This window comes from Hypanus sabinus, chromosome 23 (assembly GCF_030144855.1).
Source record: "Hypanus sabinus isolate sHypSab1 chromosome 23, sHypSab1.hap1, whole genome shotgun sequence".
Classification (NCBI taxonomy): domain Eukaryota; kingdom Metazoa; phylum Chordata; class Chondrichthyes; order Myliobatiformes; family Dasyatidae; genus Hypanus; species Hypanus sabinus.
The window spans coordinates 45,078,714-45,102,105 of record NC_082728.1 but is presented as its reverse complement, the minus strand read 5'-3'; the positions used below and the strand labels follow the sequence as shown (position 1 = coordinate 45,102,105).

General features: G+C 43.8%; 1 protein-coding gene and 1 long non-coding RNA gene across 3 annotated transcripts in view; one reads left to right on the top strand and one right to left on the bottom strand.

Moving 5' to 3' along the window:
- The window catches only part of LOC132380173 (uncharacterized), a 74,686-nt gene extending 71,393 nt beyond the window's left edge, over nucleotides 1-3,293 (top strand). The window contains exon 3 of the long non-coding RNA XR_009507677.1: nucleotides 3,073-3,293. This is a non-coding gene — a long non-coding RNA (uncharacterized LOC132380173). The remainder of the gene's footprint in view (nucleotides 1-3,072) is intronic.
- Nucleotides 1-23,392, bottom strand: part of gas7b (growth arrest-specific 7b) — a 501,012-nt gene that overhangs the window by 159,904 nt on the left and 317,716 nt on the right. For both annotated transcript variants that reach the window (XM_059948836.1, XM_059948837.1), the window contains exons 3-4: nucleotides 12,044-12,121; nucleotides 8,438-8,523 (exon numbers count right to left, since the gene is read on the bottom strand). In XM_059948836.1, the coding sequence (XP_059804819.1) occupies nucleotides 8,438-8,523; nucleotides 12,044-12,121 (164 nt within the window). The remainder of the gene's footprint in view (nucleotides 1-8,437; nucleotides 8,524-12,043; nucleotides 12,122-23,392) is intronic.

The window sequence follows — 23,392 nt, the reverse complement described above, 5'->3', positions numbered from 1 at the left end:
AATCCCTGTCCTTATTTAATACATGGGCTATTAAAATATTGTATTAGAAAGCTGAAATTCTTCCAGATCTCCTAACAAAAGTATTTACAACGTGACAGTGAGAGTTCTAAATTCTAGTATAGAAGTTCACAGAGTAAATAGGGACTAGGTTCATCACTTGAGTAAACAGAAGATGCATGGTGCACATATAAACATATTCCAAAGAACAGCATGAAAGTGTAAATAAGAGTGGTCAATCACAACACATACAATTACTGGAAGAACTCAGAAATCAGGCAGCATCTATGAAGGGGAATAAACAGTCAATATTACAGGCCAGGGCACTTCATCAAGACGAACAAAGTTCTCTTAGGATTCTATGACCCTTCCTACGAGGAGTCCTCATTTAAAAAAAACTGTATAGTGGATTCCAGTTAATCAGGGCAGCCATTTATTGGGGACAAATCTTAGAGAACAATAATGAATCAAGAAAATTGCTGGGATTCCTTTGGCTTATTTGGGACACTATGATGCTTGTGGAGAGAGTTGTGGATGCAGCTCAGTCCATCACAAAAACCAGTGGCCTCTCTATGTACTCTGTCTACACTTCTTGTTGCCTTGGAATAGCAGTCAACATTCTCAAAGACCCCTCCCAATTGGACATCCTCGCTTCACCTCCCAAACCCACCCTCCTATCAAGTAAGGGATACAAAAGCTTAAAAATATGCATCAAGAGGCTCAAGAACTGCCTCAGTGAGGATCATGTTTTTTGATTTCTCAAGTGGCTTCAAAAACACACAATCCTCACTGCAGAGGGAAAAGCTCTGCTCAGTGCAGGCTGGCACTTCCATTGTATTCTGGATAATGGACTACCTGACTGGCAAACCACAGTTTGTACGGCTTCAGGGCTGTGTGTCAGACATGGCTACAAGCAGCACTGGGGCCCCACAGAGGACTGTATCATCTCCCTTCCTGCTTACCCTGTATACCTCAGACTTTAGATACAACACTGTGTCATGTCAGCTGCAGAAATTCTCTGATGACTCAGCAATAGTTGGGTGCTTAAAGGGAGGTTGGGAAGATGAACCCAGGGCCCTCATGGAGGACTTCATCAAATGGTGTAAGCTGAATCATCTGCAGTTCAACATCAATAGGACAAAGGAAATGGTGATGGACTTTAGGAAGACTAAGCCTGCACTGTTTGCTCCCTGTTACTATGGATGGTGGGGACATAGACATGATGAGGACTTACACGTACCAGAGGGTGCACTTGGATGAAGAGTTGAGTGGAGCACCAACACAGAGGCTGTGCACAAGAAGGGCCAGAGTTGCCTCTGCTTCCAGAGGAGATTGAGGTCCTTTGAAGTGTGCAGGCCTCTCCTTCACATGATCTACCAGTCTGTTGTTGCCAGTACAATCTTCTACACAGTGGTGTGCACATCAACACATGTGATGCCAACAGGGTCAATAAACTGATTAAAAAGGCTAGCTTTGTTATAGGAGTCAAACTGGACACACTGGAGGCTATGGTAGAACAAAGGACCCTACAGAAAATCTTGGCAATTCTGGACAATGTTTCTCACCCTCTGCATGTCACCTTGGCTGAACAGAGAAGCACTTTTAGTAATAGACTAACACAACTGCGCTGCTCCAAAGAGTGCTATATGAGATCATTCTTACCCTCAGCCAATAGGCTCTATAATGAGTAAAACTATAGCCGGGGAAGAGATGACCCCCCCCCCCCCAGACTACTTGAGTTAACTTGTTTTTTTTATTCTTTCTACTTCTAATATTTATATCTTTGCACATGTAATGCTACTGTGAGATTGTAATTTCCTTTGCGACCGATGAAGTATCTACCTATCTACCCCACGATCGCAAGAATTTGAGAAGACCTCTTGCATGGTGAAGGTGAACTTTTGAACTCACAGCCTGCCCTATCATGACCCTTTCTCTTTATTGTCTACCTGCACCAAACTTCCTCTGTAACCGTAACATTATATTCTGCAGGTTATTGGTTTTCCCTTGGACAATCTCAAAGTACTTATGTTTTGAAAGTATCTGTACAATCTTTTGCATCTTGCAAAACCAAGTTTTTCCCATTGTATCCAGTACATGTGACAATAACACACCAATACCCATTAGAAGTTCGTTGAAACCAGGTTTCTCAACTTTCTGTCAAGCCCTGTGTTCAATGTTCAAAGTAAATTTATTATCAAAGTACATGCCTTCTTCTTATTATTACCATTAGGAGGGAGGTACAGAAGCCAGAAGGTATACACTCTGTAATTCAGGAACTGTTTCTTCCCCCATGTCATCCAATTTATAAATGGACATTGAACCCATGAACATTACCTCACTGCATTTTAAAAATTTCTGTTTTTGCACTAATTATTTTAACTATTTAATTTACATATATATATATATATATTTATATACTTACCACAATTCAGTATTTTTCTATACATTTATCATGTATTGCATTGTATTGCTGCCGCAAAGTTAACAAATTTCACGACATATGCTTGTGATATTAAACCTGATTATGATTGAGGTATGTCACCATATACAACCCTGAAATTATACTCAATAGAATAATGACCATAATCGAATCATTGAAAGACTGCACCAACTTGGGTATTCAACCACAGGCAAAAAACAACAATCTGTGCAAATACAAAAAGAAAGAAACAATAATAATAAGTAAATAAGTAATAGATATAAAGAACAAGAGATGAAGAGTTCTTGAATGTGAGTCCACTGGTGGTAGGAACATTTCTGTGAAGGGGTAAGTGAAGTTGAGTGAAGTTATCTCCTTTGGCTCAAGAGCTTAATGGTTGAGGGGTAATAAGTGTTCCTGAACCTGGTGGTGAGAGTCCTAAGGCTCCTGCACCTTCTTCCTGATGGCAGCAGTGAGACAAGAGCATGGCCTTGGTTGGGGGGGGCTCCCTGATGATGGATGCTGCTTTCCTGCAACAGAGCTACGTGCAGATGTTCTCAATGATGGGGAGGGACTTATCCGTGATGGACCAGGCCACATCCACTACTTTTTGAATGATTTTCCATTTAAGGGTATTGGTGTTTCCATTCCAGGCCGTGATGTAACCAGTCAAGAGCATCTCTACCATACATCTGCAGAAGTTTGTCAAAGCTTCAGATGTCCTGCGAATTTCTGCAAATTCCAAAGGGTGAATTGAGGCAGTTGGCAATTTGGCTGCCTTTCGAATATGCTAACATCAAGATATATGGTTGAACAATAACCATTCACCAATGATTTGATGTCAATAAACCCAAAGCTACAAGTACCAATGATCTTCAACTGACCTCTTACATGAAGAGTTTAACATCATGAAACCATTTATCTGAAACACAAGCTATCCAGAAGGAAATGCTGCCATTGGCATATTCCAGGCTGAAGGATGAACAGAAGCTTGATGCAGCCACTGCGAAGGTTCCTTTGGCAGTGATGACAATCTAGAGTCCTTCCACTACTGAATAATGAGGGGCTGAGTTCAGTGAGGAGCCCTCCAAACAAAAAAAAAGTTGTATCACCCCAGGCAGTGACATGAGTGGCATTGGTGCTATGTAAAAAACTGAACGGAATGCCTTAACTAAATATCACTAACAATGTAAAATTTGCATAAAGTCTATTATTTCTCATTTTATTATGAAAAAAACTTATTTTTTAAGCTAAAACTAAATTGCTCCTGGGGTTTTATTGCAATATTGAATGACCTTTTGGGATGGAACTCAAGTTTATTATCATACACACAAATGCTTGCATGCACAGGTCCAATGAAAAACTTACTTGTAATAGCATCACAGGCATATTCCAATACTCACAAGAAACACATCAGTTGAACATAAATTGCACACAATTTTTACAAAAATGAACACAACTAGAAGGATAAAAAAGTTTCAGTGCAAAGAGATCATGCTTGTAGGAGCCATGCATCTGTTCTCTCTCTGCACTACTGTGTTGCATGCTTATTATGGCAACTAGTCACAGGAGTGTGGGCATGGTAAAGGCAAAGGGAATAAGTCACGCATTCGTGCTATGTTCACTACAGTTTGTAGCAGCTGGAGGCCACCGAACGTCATATTCTTAATGCTCAATTACACTTAGCTTACACGGGTATGCTTAAGTTTCATTGCTTTAAAATTGTATGCCTGCTAATTGCTAATAAAGGATCACATACATACCCTCAACTTTTCAAACAATTATTGGAGCTGAGGGCACTTCATACAAGAATAACAAACCTCTAGGGTTGCTGGCAGTAGCAACTGATTTGGCCGCTACAATATTTCTGCTAAATTAGACTAACACATAGAAGGCAGAGGGTAGGGCTGGATGTCAGGGATCTGAACTGGGACCTTGGTTATTTATCATGTATATTAATGATTTGGATGAAAATGTGATAGGGCAGGAGAGCAAGTTTGCAGACAACACAAGGCTGATGGCATCATGGAGAGAGTTGAAGCTTGCCATTGGATACAACAGGCTATAAATCAGTTGCAGATATTGGCATAAATGTGGCAAATCAAGTTTCATCCAGGTAAGTGTGATGTGCTGCAATTTGGGAGCTTCAAAAAAGGGAGAATACACAGCTGAATGAACCTATGATCCTGATGATGTGTCTCCACTCAAAGTGTTTACTTCCCTCCATGGACGCTGCCCAACTTGTTGAGTTCTTCTAGCGTTTTGTGTGTGTTGTTTAAGATTTCCAGCATCTGTAGAATCCCTTATGTAGACAGCTAATGGCAGGACCTTTAACAGTGTGATGAACAGGAGGATCTTGGGATCCAGGTACATGCTTCCCAAAAGTGGCCACACAGGTGGATAAAGAAGGTGTACAGGTTGCTTGCCTTCATCAACTAAGGCAGTGAGTTCAACAGCCAGGAAATTTTGTTACAGCTTTAAAAAACTCTGGTTAGGCCATGCTTAGCATTCATTCCTGCTCACCTTATTACAGGAAGGCTTTGGAGAGGGACCCAGAGGAGATTTACCAGGATGCTGCTTGGTTTGGAGCAGAGGTCTTTTAAGGAGACATTGGACAAGCTGGGGCTGTTGTCTCTACTGAGACAAAAGCTGAGACGAGACTTGAAAGTAATTTATAAAATTATGCAACACATAGATAGACACCCAATTTTTTTTTCCCAGGAAGAAGGCAGGTACTTGAGGGGAGAGGGGTGAAATTGTAAAAAGGCGTGCAAGGCAAGTATCTTTTCATACAGCGGCTGGGATGCATTGATGGGCAGTTGGTAGAGTTGCTTAAGGGACTCTCAGGTAAATAAATGAATATGCTGAGAAGGGAGGATATGGTCAACCTGTCAGGAACAAAAATTAGATTAATTAGGTAATTAATTAGATAAATTAGGTAAATTAGGTAATTAGAAAAATTAGGTAATTAGATAAACATTGATTTAACATTGTGGGCCGTAGGGCCTGTTCTGTGGTATACTGTTTGATGATCTATTGAATTTTAAATATTAGAAGGGTCTGTCTTCAGGTTACAAATATGAAACATGGAGTTATACAGCACAGAATCAGGTGCCATGACAACCATCAACCACCCATTTACGCTAATCCTACATTCCCGTCCACTCCCCTACATGCCAGGGACCAAATAACCATCACAGCACACAAAGGTGGATGGAAGCTGGAGCATCTGTTGAAAACCCACACAGCCTCAGCAAGTTCCACACAACATGCAGCTGACAACAGTACTCAACCCAGGTTTCCGCGACCGTTAAAATGCAGATATACACTGTGCCACTGTATATCTTCAACACTTCAATATAAAAGAATCACTGATTCTGTTCTAAACACAGAGATTCTGCAGATGCACAACACGCACAAAATGCTGGAGGAACTCAGCAGGTCAGGAAGCATCTATGGGGCAGAGTAAGCAGTTGGCACTTTGGAATGAGAATTTTCATGAGGATGATTCTACTCTGGACTCATTTCTCACTTAGTTTGGGAATAATGGGCCTTTAATGCAAATAAATTAACACAGCTCAGAGCAGTTTGTAAATAAAGTGATAAGTGTTCTGCTCAAAGGATCCATTTAATAGATTAGCATGTAGGAGGAAAAAAGCAGGTCATTGTTCTGCTTTCAACAATGAAAAGCCAGATGAGACACAGTTATGTTATCGCGGCCCCGCTGTCAGTTTTATGTGCCACTTAAGGAGATGGAAGAGCACTCAAGCAGTAAGCTATCACATTCTCTTATCCAGTCCAGTCACCAGGCCCTGTGCATAGATCTAAAATGAAGACTGCTTCAGGCCACTGACATTCAGATGCAGATAACTATTCAAAGTGCAGATTAATGTAATTTCCACATTAAGTCATTAACATAATAATATGAGGCTTTTTTTTAATTGACAGGTCTATAGCAGAATGATGTACTTTAGCTTCAATACATAATCATGCAGCTACCAATCACAGTTAATGTTGATGGAAGGCAACACAGGAAGTGAGTCACAGCATTGCTTCCCAGTTTCCATGGATACCAATAAAATAACTTGCTCTAGTTCAGGATATTCCAGTAGATTTGACTACATTGCGACTGAATGAATAACATCCAGGAGTATTATTTAAGACTGGGTCCTCTCAAGTTGAATACACGCCACCTTGGTTTTCAACTATTAAATGTAGTGGTAGAACTGGTGAAGGAAAAATGGCAAGGCCAAAAGGAAAAGAGAGAGTTAAAGCAGAGAGGAAATAAGAGTAAACCAGATGTTATAAGAAAATTAGAAGGAATATTAAAAAAGTGTATAAGGGTGTTCTTCTGGATGAGAAGTCCAGGAAGACCATGATACCAGATAGAGGGGCATCACTATAGCACAGCGGCTAGTGCGACGCTATTACAGCTCAGGTGCTCCAGAGTTCAGAGTTCAATTCCAGTGCCACTCTCTGAGGAGTCTTTGTACGTCCTCCACCGTGGAATGTGTGGGTTTCCCCAGGTGCTCCGGTTTCCTCCAACAGTCCAAAGATGCACTGGGCACTGGCCGGTGAATTGGTCATTGTAAATTGTCCTGTGATTAGGTTAGGGTTAATCGGGGTTATAGGGTTGCGGGTGGCATGGCTTGAAGGGCCAAAAGGACCAGCTGCCTGCTCTATCACAAAATCAATCAATAAATACAGCCAATAATTATGGACTTGTGATCTCCAGTTTGGAAAAAAAGGTACAGAAAAAATGTCAAAGGCATGAAGGATAAGAACCAGAATCAAAATCCAGTCTAATATCACCAGCATATGTCGGGAAATTTGTTCTTTTACAGCAGCAGTACATTATATTTTTTTCAAAAGTATAAATAACAAATATTTATTTATATATATTACATACATAAACATAGATAGAAACATTGAAAACCTATAACACAATACAAGCCCCAAAGCTGTGCTGAACATGTCCTTACCTTAGAAGTTATCTCAGGTTACTCACAACCCTCTATTTTTCTGAGCTCCATGCACCTGTCCAGGAGTCACCTGTCTCCTAAAAGACCCTGTCATACCCATCTCCACCACTGTCACCGGTAGCCCATTCCACGCACTCACCACTCTGAGTAAAAAACTTACCCCTGATATCTCCTCAGTACCTACTTCCAATCACCATAAAACTGTGCCCTCTATATCTATCCATATCTAACATTAAATTAAGTAGTGCAAAAAGAGAGCAAAAAGAAAAGAAAAAAATATGCATGTAGTTTATATGGGTTCACTGTCCATTCAGAAATCTGATGACATAGGGGAAGAAGCTGTTCCAAAAAGCTGAGCGCGTGTCTTCAGGCTCCTGTATTTGCTCCTTGATGGTAGCCATAAGAGGGCATGTCCTGGGTAATGGGGGTCCTTAATAATGGATGGAGTAAAGGAGAGGCCAGGGTTTGTTCTTCTTGAAGGAAGGAAGTGAAAGGGAGGTTCTGTAGAGCTATGCAAAATTATGTCCAAGTTGATATGATGAACAGGCTTCAATAGGATTAGCTTAAATGGGTATTTGATGGTTGGTACTCTCTCAGTAGACTGGAAGACTTATTTTAATTTTGCATAACTGTGACACCTATCCAACACAGAACAATAACCTTTTACACACAAATTAAAATACTAATAATGCAAAGTAAAAGATCAGCTTTAAATCCTAGAATGGTAACAAAAATATTATGGGATGTATCAAGGCAAATGTGGAGATACAGAGGTAAGTTACAGTTCAGCAATGATTTTATGAAATGGTGGAATAGATTGCAGAGCTTAAATGGCCTGTTCCATATAAAGTTGGACAGACAGGAAGAAAATGTAAACATTCCTAAAATGGGGCTGCCTATCTACTGCAAATGAGATCATCAGAGATGTGAGCTAAGAATGTTTGATGACCACAGTTTTGTCATACTCTATGGGACAGAAAGTGCTCCTTGGAAATATGAAATCCTTGTGATAAAGTCGGGTGCAGATTATAGGTACCTGTGGATCACTGCTGGTCTTTCTCAAGGACACGTGCTGAGACTCTGAATGGTGTGACAGACTCCCCGAGGAGTGAAAGCCATTCACTGCAATACAAACGCAGACACCACATTCAATAAAGTCGTGCAGTCCAATGTTTACAGTTTCTTGATGCTAAGTCCAATAATTTCAAGACACTTAATCATCCTTTGATTTTAGATATTCCACAAAGTGCTTTCTTGGAATAAAACAGTAAAGGTATTTTATTGTAGAAGAGCAAAGGAAACAGAGACAAAAGGCAGCAGACATTATCACAATTACCTTCATCGGGTCACTTTGAAACACACAAACCAGGCAACAAATCTCTCCAGAAAGAACCAAAAGTCATGTACAGCATAGCAGATAGTGCAACACAGAATTCAGAGTTCAATTCCAATGTCCTCCATAATAAATTTCCTCCCACAGTCCAAAGATGTAACAAAAAACGGGTTAATTCTTGTTCCTCTCCATACCTTGTTGTGCCATTTCTTTAACATTTATCTGTTTTTTTTTACAAAGCCTAGTTGCTAACTTGACACTCAACGCAGCATAGGTGAAAAGTGTGCAAGGAGCCGGCTGGATTCGAACCGGGACCACTTGCCTCGAAGTCCAGTGCTGATGCCACCACATCATCAGCTGGCTGGTAGATTAATTGGTCATTGTAAATTGTCCCGTAATTAGGCTAGGGTTAAATTGGTGGATTGGTGGGTTGGTGGGTCTGCACTGCATCTCTAAATAAATGAAGGAATCAAAGAATTAAATCATATTGCTGGAAGTAGAGTCAACTAACTTCAAATTATTCTCTGTCTTTTAAAGCGCTTAGCCGCAATAAAAATGAATTTAAAGTTGACTGAGAACATATTATATTTTGAAATTCTCCTCAGCAATCATATTCTTATTAAACAATTCAGATTAATCACTGGTGGTGCACCAAAGCTTCAATCCTCTTGCCAGTCATAAATAATAGAGCTATTTTACTGAAGTGACTTTTTTGTTCATTTATAAACTTGGGAGTTCTCAGAAAGTGAGTCTTCAAATCACCATGCTAGAAGATGGTAATACTTCTGAAGTGCAAGATACTTTCTAATAAAGCTGCATAACCACTCTGTAATCAGTCCCCATTGTGTTCAGACTAAGGTTTTAGAAGTCTTGACAATGAGCTTTCTGCCTTCACTGACACTTTCAATTGTTTTGTTCACATACTCCCATTTTATCCCAAAGGCACTGATTGTAATTTGCAGTTCAAGGGCTAGGGGAAGCAACAGCTGGAGGCTGCAGTGAGATCTTTGTTTAAATCTTCTCTGAGCTGTCATCATTTTGAGGGTTAGGAGGACTGTAGGGTAAATTATTTACATATGCCTGCAACAAATATCATCTTCAGTATGACTTAAGTTACCTTAGGAATCAACTCTGCACATCTGAACTCCAAATATAAAATATTGTTCCATTGTGTACTTCAGAAAAGGTAAGATGAGGGAACACACAACAAGCCTCAGAGTAATTTGAAGTGAAAAGAGTGAGCAGTTTGAAGTTCCTGGGTGTCAATATATCTGAGGATCTATCCTGGGCCCAACATAGCGATGCAGCTATGAAGAAAGCATAAGAGAGGCTATATTTCATTAGGAGTGAGCAACCTTATTTCAATATGGGGCCCAAAACTGCTCAGAATCCTCCAAATATGGCCTGATCAATGCGTTTAGCATTACATCCTTGCTTTTATATTCTACTCATCTGGAAATGAATACAAACATTGAATTTGCCTTCCTTATTACCAATGCAACTTGCAAGTTAACCTTCAGGGAAACCTGCATAGGACTCGAGGTCCCTTTGTATCTCTGATTTCTGAATTACAAAACAGTCTACACTCTACACCTTTATTCCTTCTACCAAAGTGAAAGACCATACACTTCCCTACACAGTATTTCATCTGCTATTTCTTTGCCCATTCTCCTAATTTATTTTTTTTAGAGATACAGGCCCTTCTGGCCCAATGAGCCATGCTGTTCAATTACACCCATGTGACCCATTAACCTACAGTACAACCTTTATGTCTTTGGAACATGGGAGGAAACTGAAAAATCTGGAGAGAACCCACGGAGTGACAGGGAGAACATGCAAACTCCTTACAAACAGTGGGCCACTGGCACTGTAAGAGTGTTATGCTAACCAGTATGCTACTGTGCTTTATCTGTAATCTTACTAAATACTCTGCAGACTTCCTGCTTCCTCAACACCACACGCTACTCCACCTATCTTTGTATCATCTGCAAACTTGGCTACAAGCCATCAATTCCATCATCCACATATACTGCAAATGAAAAGTAGTAGACACAACACTGGCCCTTGTGGAACACCATTAGCCACCACAGAGTCAACCAGAAAAGGCCCTCTTTCTTCCCACTGACTTCTACTAGTTAGCTATTCTTCTCTCCATGCTGGTTTCCTTCTTGTCATACCATAGGCTCCTATCTGGTTCAGCAGCCCTATGTGCAGCACCTTGTTAAAGGCCTTCTGAAAATCCAAGTGTACAATATCCAGTAATTTTCCTTTGTTTCCTGTTGTATCCTCAAAGGATTCCAAGACATATGTCAGGCAAAATATCCCCTGAAGGAAACCATGCTGACTTTGGCCTATTTTATGTGCCTCCAAGTACCCCAGTACCTCATCTCTAACATTTTGTCAACTACTGAAGGCAGTCTAATTTCCTGTTTTTTTGCTCCCCTCCTTTGTTAAAGAATGGAGTGACACAGCTTCAGTCACTTCCAGGATGTGCTTTCCCGTTACTCACTGCTCTCTGGGTGATGATGGCCCTTCTCAGATCCCCTCACACTAAACCTATGTAATTCAGTTTTATTGGCCTCTGATACAGGAACCGCTTCCTACATGGAGCCAACACAATGCCTCAGGGCTCTCAAACAGATAGTGACATATACCCAGTTAATTATCAGAACAAATGCCAACCATTAAATGAACACAGATGGCTCTGAGCATACTAGAATGGTACAGCCATACTTCATCTAATCAACCCATATCGGAAATTCACTTATTCACCAAAATGCTCAAGTTATTTTTCAATGAAATAGGTACAACACAAGCAATGCAAATAGTGAACCAAAGAGACTACTCCTAAAGTACACTGCAGATGCTGTGGTCAAAGCAACATGTACAACAAGCTGGAGGAACTCAGCAGGTTGGGCAGCATTCGTGGAAACGAGCAGTCAACGTTTCCACGGATGTTGCCTGACCTGCTGAGCTCCTCCAGCTTGTTGCATGTGTTCCATTGAAAACTTGTCTTGGCTTGGATATCATTACATTCATTGGCATTATTCTACTCCATTCTTGTTCTATTAAAATCCTCATCATTTGTTCCTGACCTTTGACCACGCTTTCTATCCATGTAAACAACTTGGTATATTGTATGTCTTTGGCTGTTTCTATTTATCTTTTTTTAAATTTTTTTATTAGTTTTTCATTTCTATTTATCTTTAAAAGTGTTCCATTGCATTTTTGTAAGTTATTAAAACATATTTTAAGTTGAGATCAATCCTAACTAGCTTTTAGTATTCAACAGTTTCATTGCCCATTTACCTGTGAGCATGGAATTCATCTGTGTCATTGGACTCTTTGGGGTCCCTGGAGTACTGGTTGGTCTTTCCCAGGTTGTTTCTGGAATAAAAGAAAATATTCAGTATACAAAAATGAGTATCATGTAAATTGGCTTATAAAAAACTGAAGAGAATCAATTTGTAGCAAAATATTAAACACGCTTTAAATGACATGAAGGTCCGATCACTGAAAACCTTGCCTTGCTTTTGTGTGTCCATTTAAACCTATGGAGATAAAAGTTTATGCAAGATATCAACAGTCATCTGATCATTAGTTGATTAAATTACTGCCAAAAAATAAACTGGAAGCCAGGATATTTGTCGACACAAAGAGCCAGACAAGTTTTTTGTTACCTTCAACTTTTGCAGATTATTTGCCAGTCTAATTTCTCCTCTCCTAAAGGCACAAACTCATGTTTTGATTCACTTGTACACCAAGGATCATGTTACAGTTCTTTCTCTTTGCTACTATTTTTCAGGTGTTGGCCAGCTGCCTGCCCCATTCTAAAGATCACCAGATCTTGCTGATCTAAGCACATGCACAAGTTAGGAATTTTGGAGACACAAGTGACTGCAGATGCTGGAATCTGGAGCAACACACAAAGGCCTCAATGGATCAGGCAACATCTTTGGAAGGAAATGGTCAGTCAACATTCAAGCTGGGACTTCTGATTTTTTTTCCTCCTAATATCAATACTATTATCTCTTCTTAACAATCCCTCTGAAATGGGGAATGTTTAATTCTACTTCAATTCTATAGGAACACAGATGGCTGTTGTGCCCCGTGTGGCACTCACAGGATCCGTCTCGGCTGGGGAAGGCAGTGTTTGATGGGTATAGGCTACACTTGCCTTCCACTGATAATCTCTGCTATATGTACTAGACTCTCGTTACCAGAGGATTTCATCTTTAAAGTTACTTCTTTAATTTTAATTCTTCTGCAGGAACCTCCTACTAAAGTCCAAGAGAGATGTAGTTCAGAAAAATGCCATTTCGCCCCCAAGTCTGCATTAACCCATTTAAGTTAAGGCTACATTAATGCCATTTTTCATTTTCTGCAATGCAGATGTTCAATATTTTCAAGGAGACTGATATCATCCACAAATTACTTTCTCTGGGCACTTCCATCTGGTAATCCCTTGTTGTGATGGAGATATTAGCGTTTGTTTGTATTGTGCATGAGGGCAACGTGGTCTGAATGTGGGAGCCAGATGTTAACAGGGCCTCCACCCTGCCAATGGATTTGGAGATGAATGCAGATGGTTCCACAATCTGTAACATCTTGCACAAAAAGTGTATCTATGGAATACAGGTTAGGAGAAAGCCCGGGCTAAAAAAAAATCATCCTTTCCCATTTAAACTTTGCAAAGTGTCACTTAACAGATACTGTAAAGACTTGGAAGAAGGTTTTATAGTTCGATGAGACTAACGTGGAACTTTTTTGGCCTTACGTTAAGCAGTATGTGTGGTGTTAATCTGTGCATTAGACAGATAATACTGCCCCTACTGTAAGGTATGGTGGAGGTAGCATCATGCCATGGGATGCTTTTCAGCGACCGGGACTGGAAATCTGGTCAGGATTAATGGGAAAATGAATACTGCTACATACAGAGAGATCCTGGATTAAAAACCTTTCAGCTTCTGCCAGAAAGTTTTAACTGGGGAGGAACTTTGTCTTTCTGCAGTACAACAACCTAAAGCACACTGCCAGAGCAAACATGGATAGTTTCAAATGAAGAAAATTTATGACCTTGAGTGGCCCAGTAAAGAGCCTCGACTTTTACCTAATCAAACAGCTCTGGCAAGACCTCAAGATTGCGAGCAGCTTGAGCAAGTTTCCAAGGAAGAATGGACAAATCTTGCTTCGTCACTCTGCTAAGCTAATAGAGACTCATCCAAAAAAGCTACTGGCTGTAATAGTTGCAAGAGGTGGTTCAGTTAAGCACTGAGCAAAGAGGGATGAATACATTTGAAGCGTTGACATTTCAGTTTATGAATTTTCTGTTTTCATGCTTTACAATTTTCCCTGTTTTGGGGCTCTACCGTGATTTTAAAAAAGCATGTGATTCACAAATAAAAATTCTCCGTTAAATTGATCAGATCTCTAGTTTGTAATACATTTATATGAACAAAGGGTTGGGGGCTGATACTTTTACGAAGCACTGTATTTTGCCGAGAAACAATTTTGATATATTGAAACTAAGTTATCTTGCATGATTCTAAAATAATTAAAATTAAAAGAAAATAACTCTACCTTTATCCAGTTTCCAATAATACGTGGACTTGGAGGCTACTTGCAGGCAACTCGGGTTCATTCCCCCTACTTACCTGTAAGGAGTTTATATGATTTTTCCCATAACTATGTGGGTTTCATCCAGGTGCTCCAGTTTCCTCCCACACTAGTTTGTTAGGTTAATTGATCATTGTAAATTGTCCCGTGATCAGGCTGGGATTAAATAGGGGGAATGCTGGGCAACGTGGCTCAAAGGTCCGAAACCACACTGTATCTCAATAAATAGATAGACAAATCAATAGCTAAGTAAGTAAGTAAGTAAGGCTGCAGGTGGGAAGTCCCCAAGTTGGGTTGCAATATTAGTCCTTATAGTGTTACATAGATTTCAATCTAGTGCAAAGAGAGACAAGGTATAAAACCACTGGTATAAAATTTCCCATTAGGATAGATCTATCAGTGACATTCCACTGTAAGCCAAGATTCTAATTTTATTATGGGTGCTTATTAAAGAATACAAGGCTAGACACTTGCTGCAACGTGAAATTGAAATGCGCTGGAAAGGAAGGCTCTTCAGTTCCCCTGTAATAATTCACATCATGTTGCTAAATGAATACAAACAAACTTGGTTCAGAGCCCCAAGATACTCAGCTAACAAAATTCTATCAACTCTTTAGCTCTGCCAGGTAGTTTGAGCTTCATGGCTTGAAAAAAAAGTGTTCATCAAGGTTATAAAAGGCCGTTCCATCCAAATAAAAATGACTTACTAAACTTTGCTCCAGAAACATTTTAACTCCCACTGTGCTTATGGAATCTGTAACATCCCTCTGCTTCTCTACTTTTCTCTGCTTACTATTTATACCGTACGTCTGTTTGCACTCACTAATGCAGTACATCTCCCAGTCTTGATGAAATTCCATTTGTTTTCTCACTGCTCACCTGACTCTGTATTCATTCCAGCAGCCTACAGCTTTTTTCCACATTCAAGCACACAAGTTCTAATTTAATTATCATTCAACCCTACATAAATACTCAGGAATACCAAGGTGCAAAACACAGTACCAAAAGTCATATACAGCACAAGACACATATAGCACATGTAAGGTAGCAGCTATGAACAAAAAAATACAGTCACACAAAAAAATATATAATGTAGCCCAAATCCCTTAGTGACACAACTCATAGACTAATGGAGCATGAATATTGTCGGTAAGAACAGCCCTCAGCAGATGAATGCACGCATACGTGTATGTTACTCAGCTTGTCTTTACTGATGAACACTGGAGGGCAGCACCGACAGGAGGAGCCTACTCCCAATTCAGCCTGGATCCAGCGTCTCTTTGCATGGTGGCTGCAAAAGGTGACACTGTAGCGGTGTGCTACACGCAGCGCTAAAATTACGACACGGAGTCGGTAACTGCAGTCGAAGGAAAAAACTTTATTCGAAATCCTCAGCTTCACTTTTAAGCCTCCCTCAACCTGCCCCCCGTGGCGCAGAGGCTCCAAAGCTCTGTGCTCGCAAACCCCCATAGGCTATCTAATCATGAGCCGGTTCGGATGTGCCAGGAAATGGGTCACCACATAACCCCCCCCCCAGAACCGGCGATACACCCCCCAATGTCCACAGTCTGGGCCAGAACCTGCTTGGGAGGTCGGCCTCTGCGCCGAGGTGCCGGAAACTCGGCCAGTTGCGCCAGGTCCACATGGGCCGGTTTGAGGCGGTCCACCGTGAAAACCTCCTCTTTCCCCCCAACGTCCAGCACGAACGTGGACCCGTTGTTCCGGAGCACCATAAACGGCCCCTCGTATGGCCGCTGCAGCGGTGGCCGATGCCCCCCCCTTCATACAAACACAAACTTACAGTTCTGCAGGTCTTTGGGTACGCAGGTCGGGTTCCGCCCATGCTGTGAAGTGGGTATGGGGGCCAGGTTACCGAGCTTCTCGTGTAGTCTGCCCAGGACTGCTGCGGGATCTTCCTCTTGCCCCCGTGGGGCTGGTAGGAACTCCCCGGGGACGATCAGGGGCGCGCCGTATACCAACTCGGCCGACGAGGCGTGCAGGTCGTCCTTGGGCGCTGTGCGGATTCCAAGCAGGACCCAGGGAAGCTCGTCCGCCCAGTTGGCTCCTCGCAGGCGGGCCATGAGAGCCGACTTCAGGTGACGGTGGAAACGCTCCACTAGCCCGTTCGACTGTGGGTGGTAGGCAGTTGTGTGGTGCAGCTGAGTCCCCAAAAGGCTGGCCATAGCTGACCACAGGCTGGAAGTGAACTGGGCGCCTCTGTCGGAGGTAATGTGGGCCGGTACACCAAAGCGAGATATCCAGGTGGTGAACAGGGCTCGGGCGCAAGATTCGGAGGTGGTGTCGGTGAGCAGGACCGCCTCTGGCCATCTTGTGAACCGGTCCACGATAGTCAGGAGGTGCCGCGCTCCTTGCAACACTGGCAGGGGGCCCACGATATCCACATGAATGTGGTCGAAACGCCGGTGGGCGGGATGGAACTGCTGCAGTGGGGCTTTGGTGTGCTGCTGCACCTTGGCCATCTGGCAGTGCATGCACGGTTTGGCCCATTCACTGACCTGTTTGCGGAGTCCGTGCCAAACGAACTTGCTGGAAACCATCCGGACAGTTGTCCGGATGGAGGGATGTGCCAAGTTTTGAATGGAGTCGAAAACACGGTGCCACCAGGCTGTCGGGATGACTTGACGGGGCTGGCCGGTGGCGACGTCACAGAGTGGGGTCCTCTTACCCGGGCCTACAGGGAGGTCCTGGAGCTGCAAACCGGAGACTGCGGTTCTGTAACTCGGAATCTCCTCATCCGCCTGCTGCGCCTCTGCCAGTGCCTCAAAGTCTACCCCTTGAGAAAGGGCATGAACGGTAGGGCGAGAGAGCGCATTGACCTGAGACGTGCCAGACATTCGTCGTGTATTCAGAGATGTAGGACAGGTGGCGTTGCTGGCGGGATGACCAGGGGTCGGACGCTTTCGTAAACGCAAAGGTAAGCGGTTTGTGGTCCGTGAATGCGGTGAAGGGCCGACCTTCTAGGAAGTACCTGAAATGCCGGATTGCCAGGTAGAGCGCCAACAGTTCCCGGTCAAAAGCACTGTACTTGAGCTCGGGTGGCCGCAGGTGTTTGCTGAAAAACGCCAGGGTTTGCCAGCGACCTGCGATGAGTTGCTCCAGCACCCCACCGACTGCCGTGTTAGATGCGTCCACTGTGAGGGCGGTAGGGGCGTCCAATCTGGGATGTACTAGCATTGCAGCGTTCGCCAAAGCTTCCTTCGTTTGAACGAAAGCGGCGGCGGACTCCTCGTCCCAGGTAATATCCTTGCTTGGACCCGACATCAGGGCGAACAGGGGGCGCATGATCCGGGCAGCTGAAGGGAGGAAGCGGTGGTAGAAATTGACCATACCTACGAATTCCTGAAGGCCTTTGATCGTGGTGGGTCGGGGGAAGTGGCGGACCGCATCTACCTTAGCGGGCAGAGGGGTTGCCCCGTCTTTAGTAATCCTGTGGCCCAGGAAGTCAATGGTATCGAGTCCGAACTGGCATTTGGCGGGGTTGATTGTAAGACCGTACTCACTCAGTCGGGCGCAGAGTTGATGGAGGTGGGATAGATGCTCCTGACGACTGCTGCTGGCTATGAGGATGTCGTCCAAATAGATGAACGCGAAGTCCAGGTCCCGCCCCACCGCGTCCATTAACTGCTGGAATGTCTGTGCGGCATTCTTCAGGCCGAACGGCATGCGGAGGAACTCGAAAAGGCCAAACGGGGTGATGAGAGCCGTTTTGGGGACGTCGTCAGGATGCATCGGGATTTGATGGTACCCTCGGACGAGGTCTACCTTGGAGAAGATCCGTGCGCCGTGCAGGTTTGCTGCAAAGTCCTGAATGTGCGGCACAAGGTAGCGGTCCGGTGTGGTAGCCTCGTTCAGCCTGCGGTAGTCGCCGCACGGTCTCCAGCCTCCCGTCGCTTTGGGCACCATGTGCAGGGGGGAGGCCCATGGGCTGTCAGACCGCCGGATGATCCCCAATTCCTCCATCCTCTGGAACTCATCCTTCGCCAGTCGGAGCTTGTCCGGGGGAAGCCGCCGAGCGCGGGCGTGGAGGGGTGGTCCCTGGGTCGGGATGTGGTGCTGTACGCCGTGTCGGGGCATGGCTGCTGTGAACTGCGGAGCCAGAACCGATGGGAAATCCGCCAGGACCCTGGTGAAGTCGTTGTCGGACAGCATGATGGAGCCGAGGTGAGGGGCTGGCAACTGGGCTGCACCCAGGGAGAACATCTGAAAGGTCTCGGCGTGTACCAGTCTCTTCCTGGGCAGGTCGACCAGTAGGCTGTGAGCCCGCAAAAAATCCGCACCCAGAAGCGGTTGGGCTACGGCGGCCAGTGTAAAGTCCCACGTGAACTGGCTGGAGCCGAACTGTAGCTGCACCTGACGGGTGCCATAGGTCCTTACTGTGCTGCTGTTCACGGCCCTCGGGGGGGCCCTGGTGCCCTGCTGCGGGTGTCGTAACTCGTCAGAGGTAAAACGCTGATCTCGGCACCAGTATCGACCAAAAACCGGCGTCCCGACCTTCTGTCCCACACATACAAGAGGGTATCCCGATGGCCAGCCGCCGTAGCCATCAGCGGCGGCTGGCCCTGGCGTTTCCCGGGAACTTGCAGGGCGGGCAACAACGGCGGGCTTCTGCGCCCCACCGCTGGTGGTAGAAGCACCAGTGTTCCTTGGGCCGGGGGTTGGTGGGCTCTGCGGCCGGGCCTGGACTGGTTTGCTGCTGGGAGCGTGGCTGGGAGATCTGTGCAATGGACGCCCCACTCACCTTTTTGGCGTTCCATAGCAAGTCTGCCCGGGCTGCCATCTTCCGGGGGTCACTGAAATCCGCGTCGGACAGCAGTAGGCGTATGTCCGCGGGCAGCTGCTCCAGGAATGCCTGCTCAAACATGAGGCAGGGTGTGTGTCTGTCGGCTAGAGACAACATCTCATTCATTAAAGCTGATGGAGGTCTGTCGCCCAAGCCATCCAGGTGCAGTAAACGGGCAGCCCGCTCGCGCCGTGAGAGTCCGAAATTCCTGAGGAGCAGGGCTTTGAATTCCGTGTACTTGCCGTCTACCAGGGGCGACTGTACGAACTCTGCGACCTGGGCCGCTGTGTCCTGGTCGAGGGAGCTCACCACGTAGTAGTAGCGGGTGTCTTCTGAGGTGATCTGGCGAACGTGGAATTGGGCTTCGGCTTGCTGGAACCATAGGTTCGGTCGCTGTGTCCAGAAACCGGGCAGTTTCAACGAAACCGCATGAGCAGAGGCGGTCATTTCTGGTCCAAAAATCGTTTGGACCGTCGGGGTCACCAATTGTAGTGGTGTGCTACACGCAGCGCTAAAATTACGACACGGAGTTGGTAACTGCAGTCGAAGGAAAAAACTTTATTCGAAATCCTCAGCCTCACTTTTAAGCCTCCCTCAACCTGCCCCCCGTGGCGCAGAGGCTCCAAAGCTCTGTGCTCGCAAACCCCCGTAGGCTATCTAATTGTGAGCCGGTTCGGATGTGCCAGGAAATGGGTCGCCACAACACCACAATATGCGGTCTAACCCTTGGAACAACCAAGGCCACATAGCTCCCCCCCATGCCGTCAGTCTTGCCAATGAACCAGTGAACCAGACTTGCAGTATTCTACATTACCAAAGTCCAACAGGGTCTTGTGTTAGCAAAAAAAGAAACATCCAAGGTAATCACTCGCTGTTAGACTGCACACCGCTTTCATGCACTGGCCGCGACACCTTTCTGTGGCAGACAGAAACACAGTTCGGCTCTTCCAATTTCTCCACTAACAAGCAATTTGTCGATGGGGTAGATCCTACCTGCAGTTCTAAATGTCCAGCAGTGCCTTGTGATGGTAAAAAAAACATAATAATTGTCCTCGGAGAGGCTGCTGCATCTAAGTGCATTGCCATCTTACCAGAAACAAAGTTAATTTCTGACCTCTCTACTTCTCTGCAATATTCTTGTTCATGCTTGCTATATTTAACACTATTTCATTGACATACAAGAATGGATTACTGAGCCTAACAGAACCCAATGTAAACAGCCTTCCAATCACGTATAGTCTCCAAGCAGCTTCCTGACACTGAGTCAATTTTGGATCAGAAAGATTTTGATTACTGAGCATTTATAGATCAGTTTGCTATAAAGGCACCTCATCTTGACTAAGAATTCATGAATTCTGTACCCTTAACTATCTTCCGTTACAACTGTCCCAAAAAACAAGTTAGTGACACATGGACTTCTCTTAGCAGAACCATCTTCATTCTCCTAACTTAATCTTGATATTTCTGAATGATTGTTAATGCCGTCTCAAGTAGTGCTTTTTCCAGTCACATTTCTGCCTATAATCTGGCCTGTCATTTTCTTGGTTTATTTCTTTGATGTAGCTATCCTCAGTTCTTTATTAGTAAACACTATCATTTTGTATGCAAATATAGGACAATTACCCAGAATACAAAATAGAACACCAAATGTACACCTTTAGCTGTATGAAATTTTCAGCATGCTTCTCAAAGGCTGCATCATCATTTGTGCAAAAAGTCTGTATCACGTCATGCCAAGAGAGCAACAATGATTAGGTATCCAGTTGGTAGTGGACAGATTGCTAGTGTTAGAAAATTATATATCATTTCCTTTGTTCCCGAGCAGAGTACACCAGAAATATTGCAATTTCTAATAATTGGAGGATTGGGTGATTATGAACCAGTCAGAACCAAACAACCATAGAAATTCAACATCTTTCATCAGTGGGAAGAAAGAATCTTTCATACCATGGTAAAACCTTCAAGAAATTCATATAAATCAGGCCTCCCCCCTTTCACCATTCCTCTCATTTATCTCATCTCCTTACCTGCCGCTCACTTACCTGCCGCTCACTTCCCTCAGGTGCTTCTCCATCTTCCCTTTCTTCCATGGTCTCTGATCATGGTCTCCATCCTCTCTGATCAGATTCCCCCTCCTCGAGTCCTGTATCTCTTTCATCAATCATCTTCCCAGCTCTTCACTGCAAACCCTCTCCTCTCCTGATTTCACCTACCACTTTGTATTACCCCTTTCCCTCCCCCCACCTTCTTACTCTGACTTCTCTCCTTCCTTTCCAGTCCTGAAGAAGGGTCTCACCCCAAGATGTTCGTTCCCCCCCCCCATAGGTCCTGTGTGGCCTGCTGAGTTCCTCCAGCAATTGGTGCATGTGTTGCTTCAGATTTCCAGCATCTGCAGATTTTCTTGTGTTTGTGAATAAACCACACCTACTTGTTCTTATTGATTTATGTATTATATCCTCAAAAAACTTAGAGTGGAAAATTGTATTTGACGAATCATTTTAAATCCATATCTAAATATGTATCCAATATCTAATCTATATCAATTTTCTAAAGGTCCTGTTATCACATCTTTCCTAATAGCCGTTCGCATTTTCCTTACTACAGATGATGATACAACTGGCCTGCAGATCCCTAGTTTCTCACCCTCTTTTTTTAAACTTGTGGTTTTATGACTGAACCCATCTGGTATGCAGAAACATAACCTACCGATTTTTAAAAGTTGACAACTGAAGCAACCACTATTTCCAAGGCAACCTGTGTTTGTATTTGGGATCTTGACGACCTTGATCTTGGGTACAACAGTAGCATTGCAGTTAGGCCGATGCCATTACAGCTCGGCACATCCCAAAGTTCAGAGTTCAATTCTGGCGCCGTCCTGTAAGGAGTCACTGTACGTCCTCCCCATGGATTGTGTGGGTTTTCTCCGGGTCCTCCAAATTCTTCCCGCACTTCAAAGACGTATCGGATAGGTTAATTGGTCAATGTAAATTGCCCCATGGTTAAGTTAGGGTTAATCAGAGGTTGCTGGGGCAGCATGGCTCAAAGGGCCGAAGGACCTACTCCTCACTATCGCTAAATAAAGTAAAATAAAATCTATGAAAGTATATTGCTATTATTAGTGGATTAGTTATTTCAATTGTTTCACTGCTCTTAATTTTCCACATTCATTTTCTTTTTGGTTCTCTTTGATGCCTTCATTTAACACAGAGCTTGAAATTACAGTATTAGATACTTGTGAAGCGGTAGGGAAGTAGTCTTGTTTACATGGACTGTCTCCATGGCAACCACTCAATCTAGGACTACAATCACGTTTCCCTTTGCTTTCTCAGCAGGGTGCTCAGTACATGGCATTTCCAGCTTTTGTAACAGCAGCAACTTGACCTCACTACTACCCCTGAGATCACTGTTCAAAGCCACCGCAGGTGCAAATTAGTGGTGCATGACAAGGGTAGCAAGTTGATTGTGTCACTTTTCGAAAGAGGAACCAAAATCATTTTGCTTCTGCAAATCCTGATGCTCAGGTTACATAATCACAACTGTGGATGGTTTCCATAGTAACATGAAGGGACACAGGTAGCAGTTTGTTACCAACGTTACTGAACTATAAAAAGACCCATGACACATTTTCTAAGCTGTCATGCCAGAGTTGCCCATTTTGAGAGCATATTCTATGAGATTTTATCTCCATCTCACACCTTCAATGCTGCCAAGCCTTCAGTGCAGACTTTGCTGAGTTATCACAAGCAGTTGTGCACTGAATTTCCTGCATTGTTCAGTGCCTTTATGTTTCCAGAGACATCGGGGACTGCAGATGCTGGAACCTGGAGCAACTTTAAAAAAGCTGAATGAACTCTGGATATGTGGAGAAAAATAGACAGTTGATGTTTTGAGTTGATGCTCTTCATTCAGTGTACTAAAAAGTAGAAGGGAGATTCAGATTCGTTTATTTATCATATGTGCAACGTAAAGCAAGATAGCGCCAATAAGCGGTGACTCTTTGCGTGCGGCTCCAATGGGAATCATCAAATAATCCTGTTTAGGAGTACTACAGCAGAGGTCACAGTCACAACCAGCAGTAAGCAGCATCATTTTAAGACATTTAAAAAATCTATTGATATCCAAATCTAACGATGATGGTAGATCCTGGACTGCAGGGTCAGGTCATTAGTCCAATTCCCCTTTAACAAAACAGTAAGGGGACGGTGCATTGGCCTATAGGTATGTTTGAAACACAGAGGCTT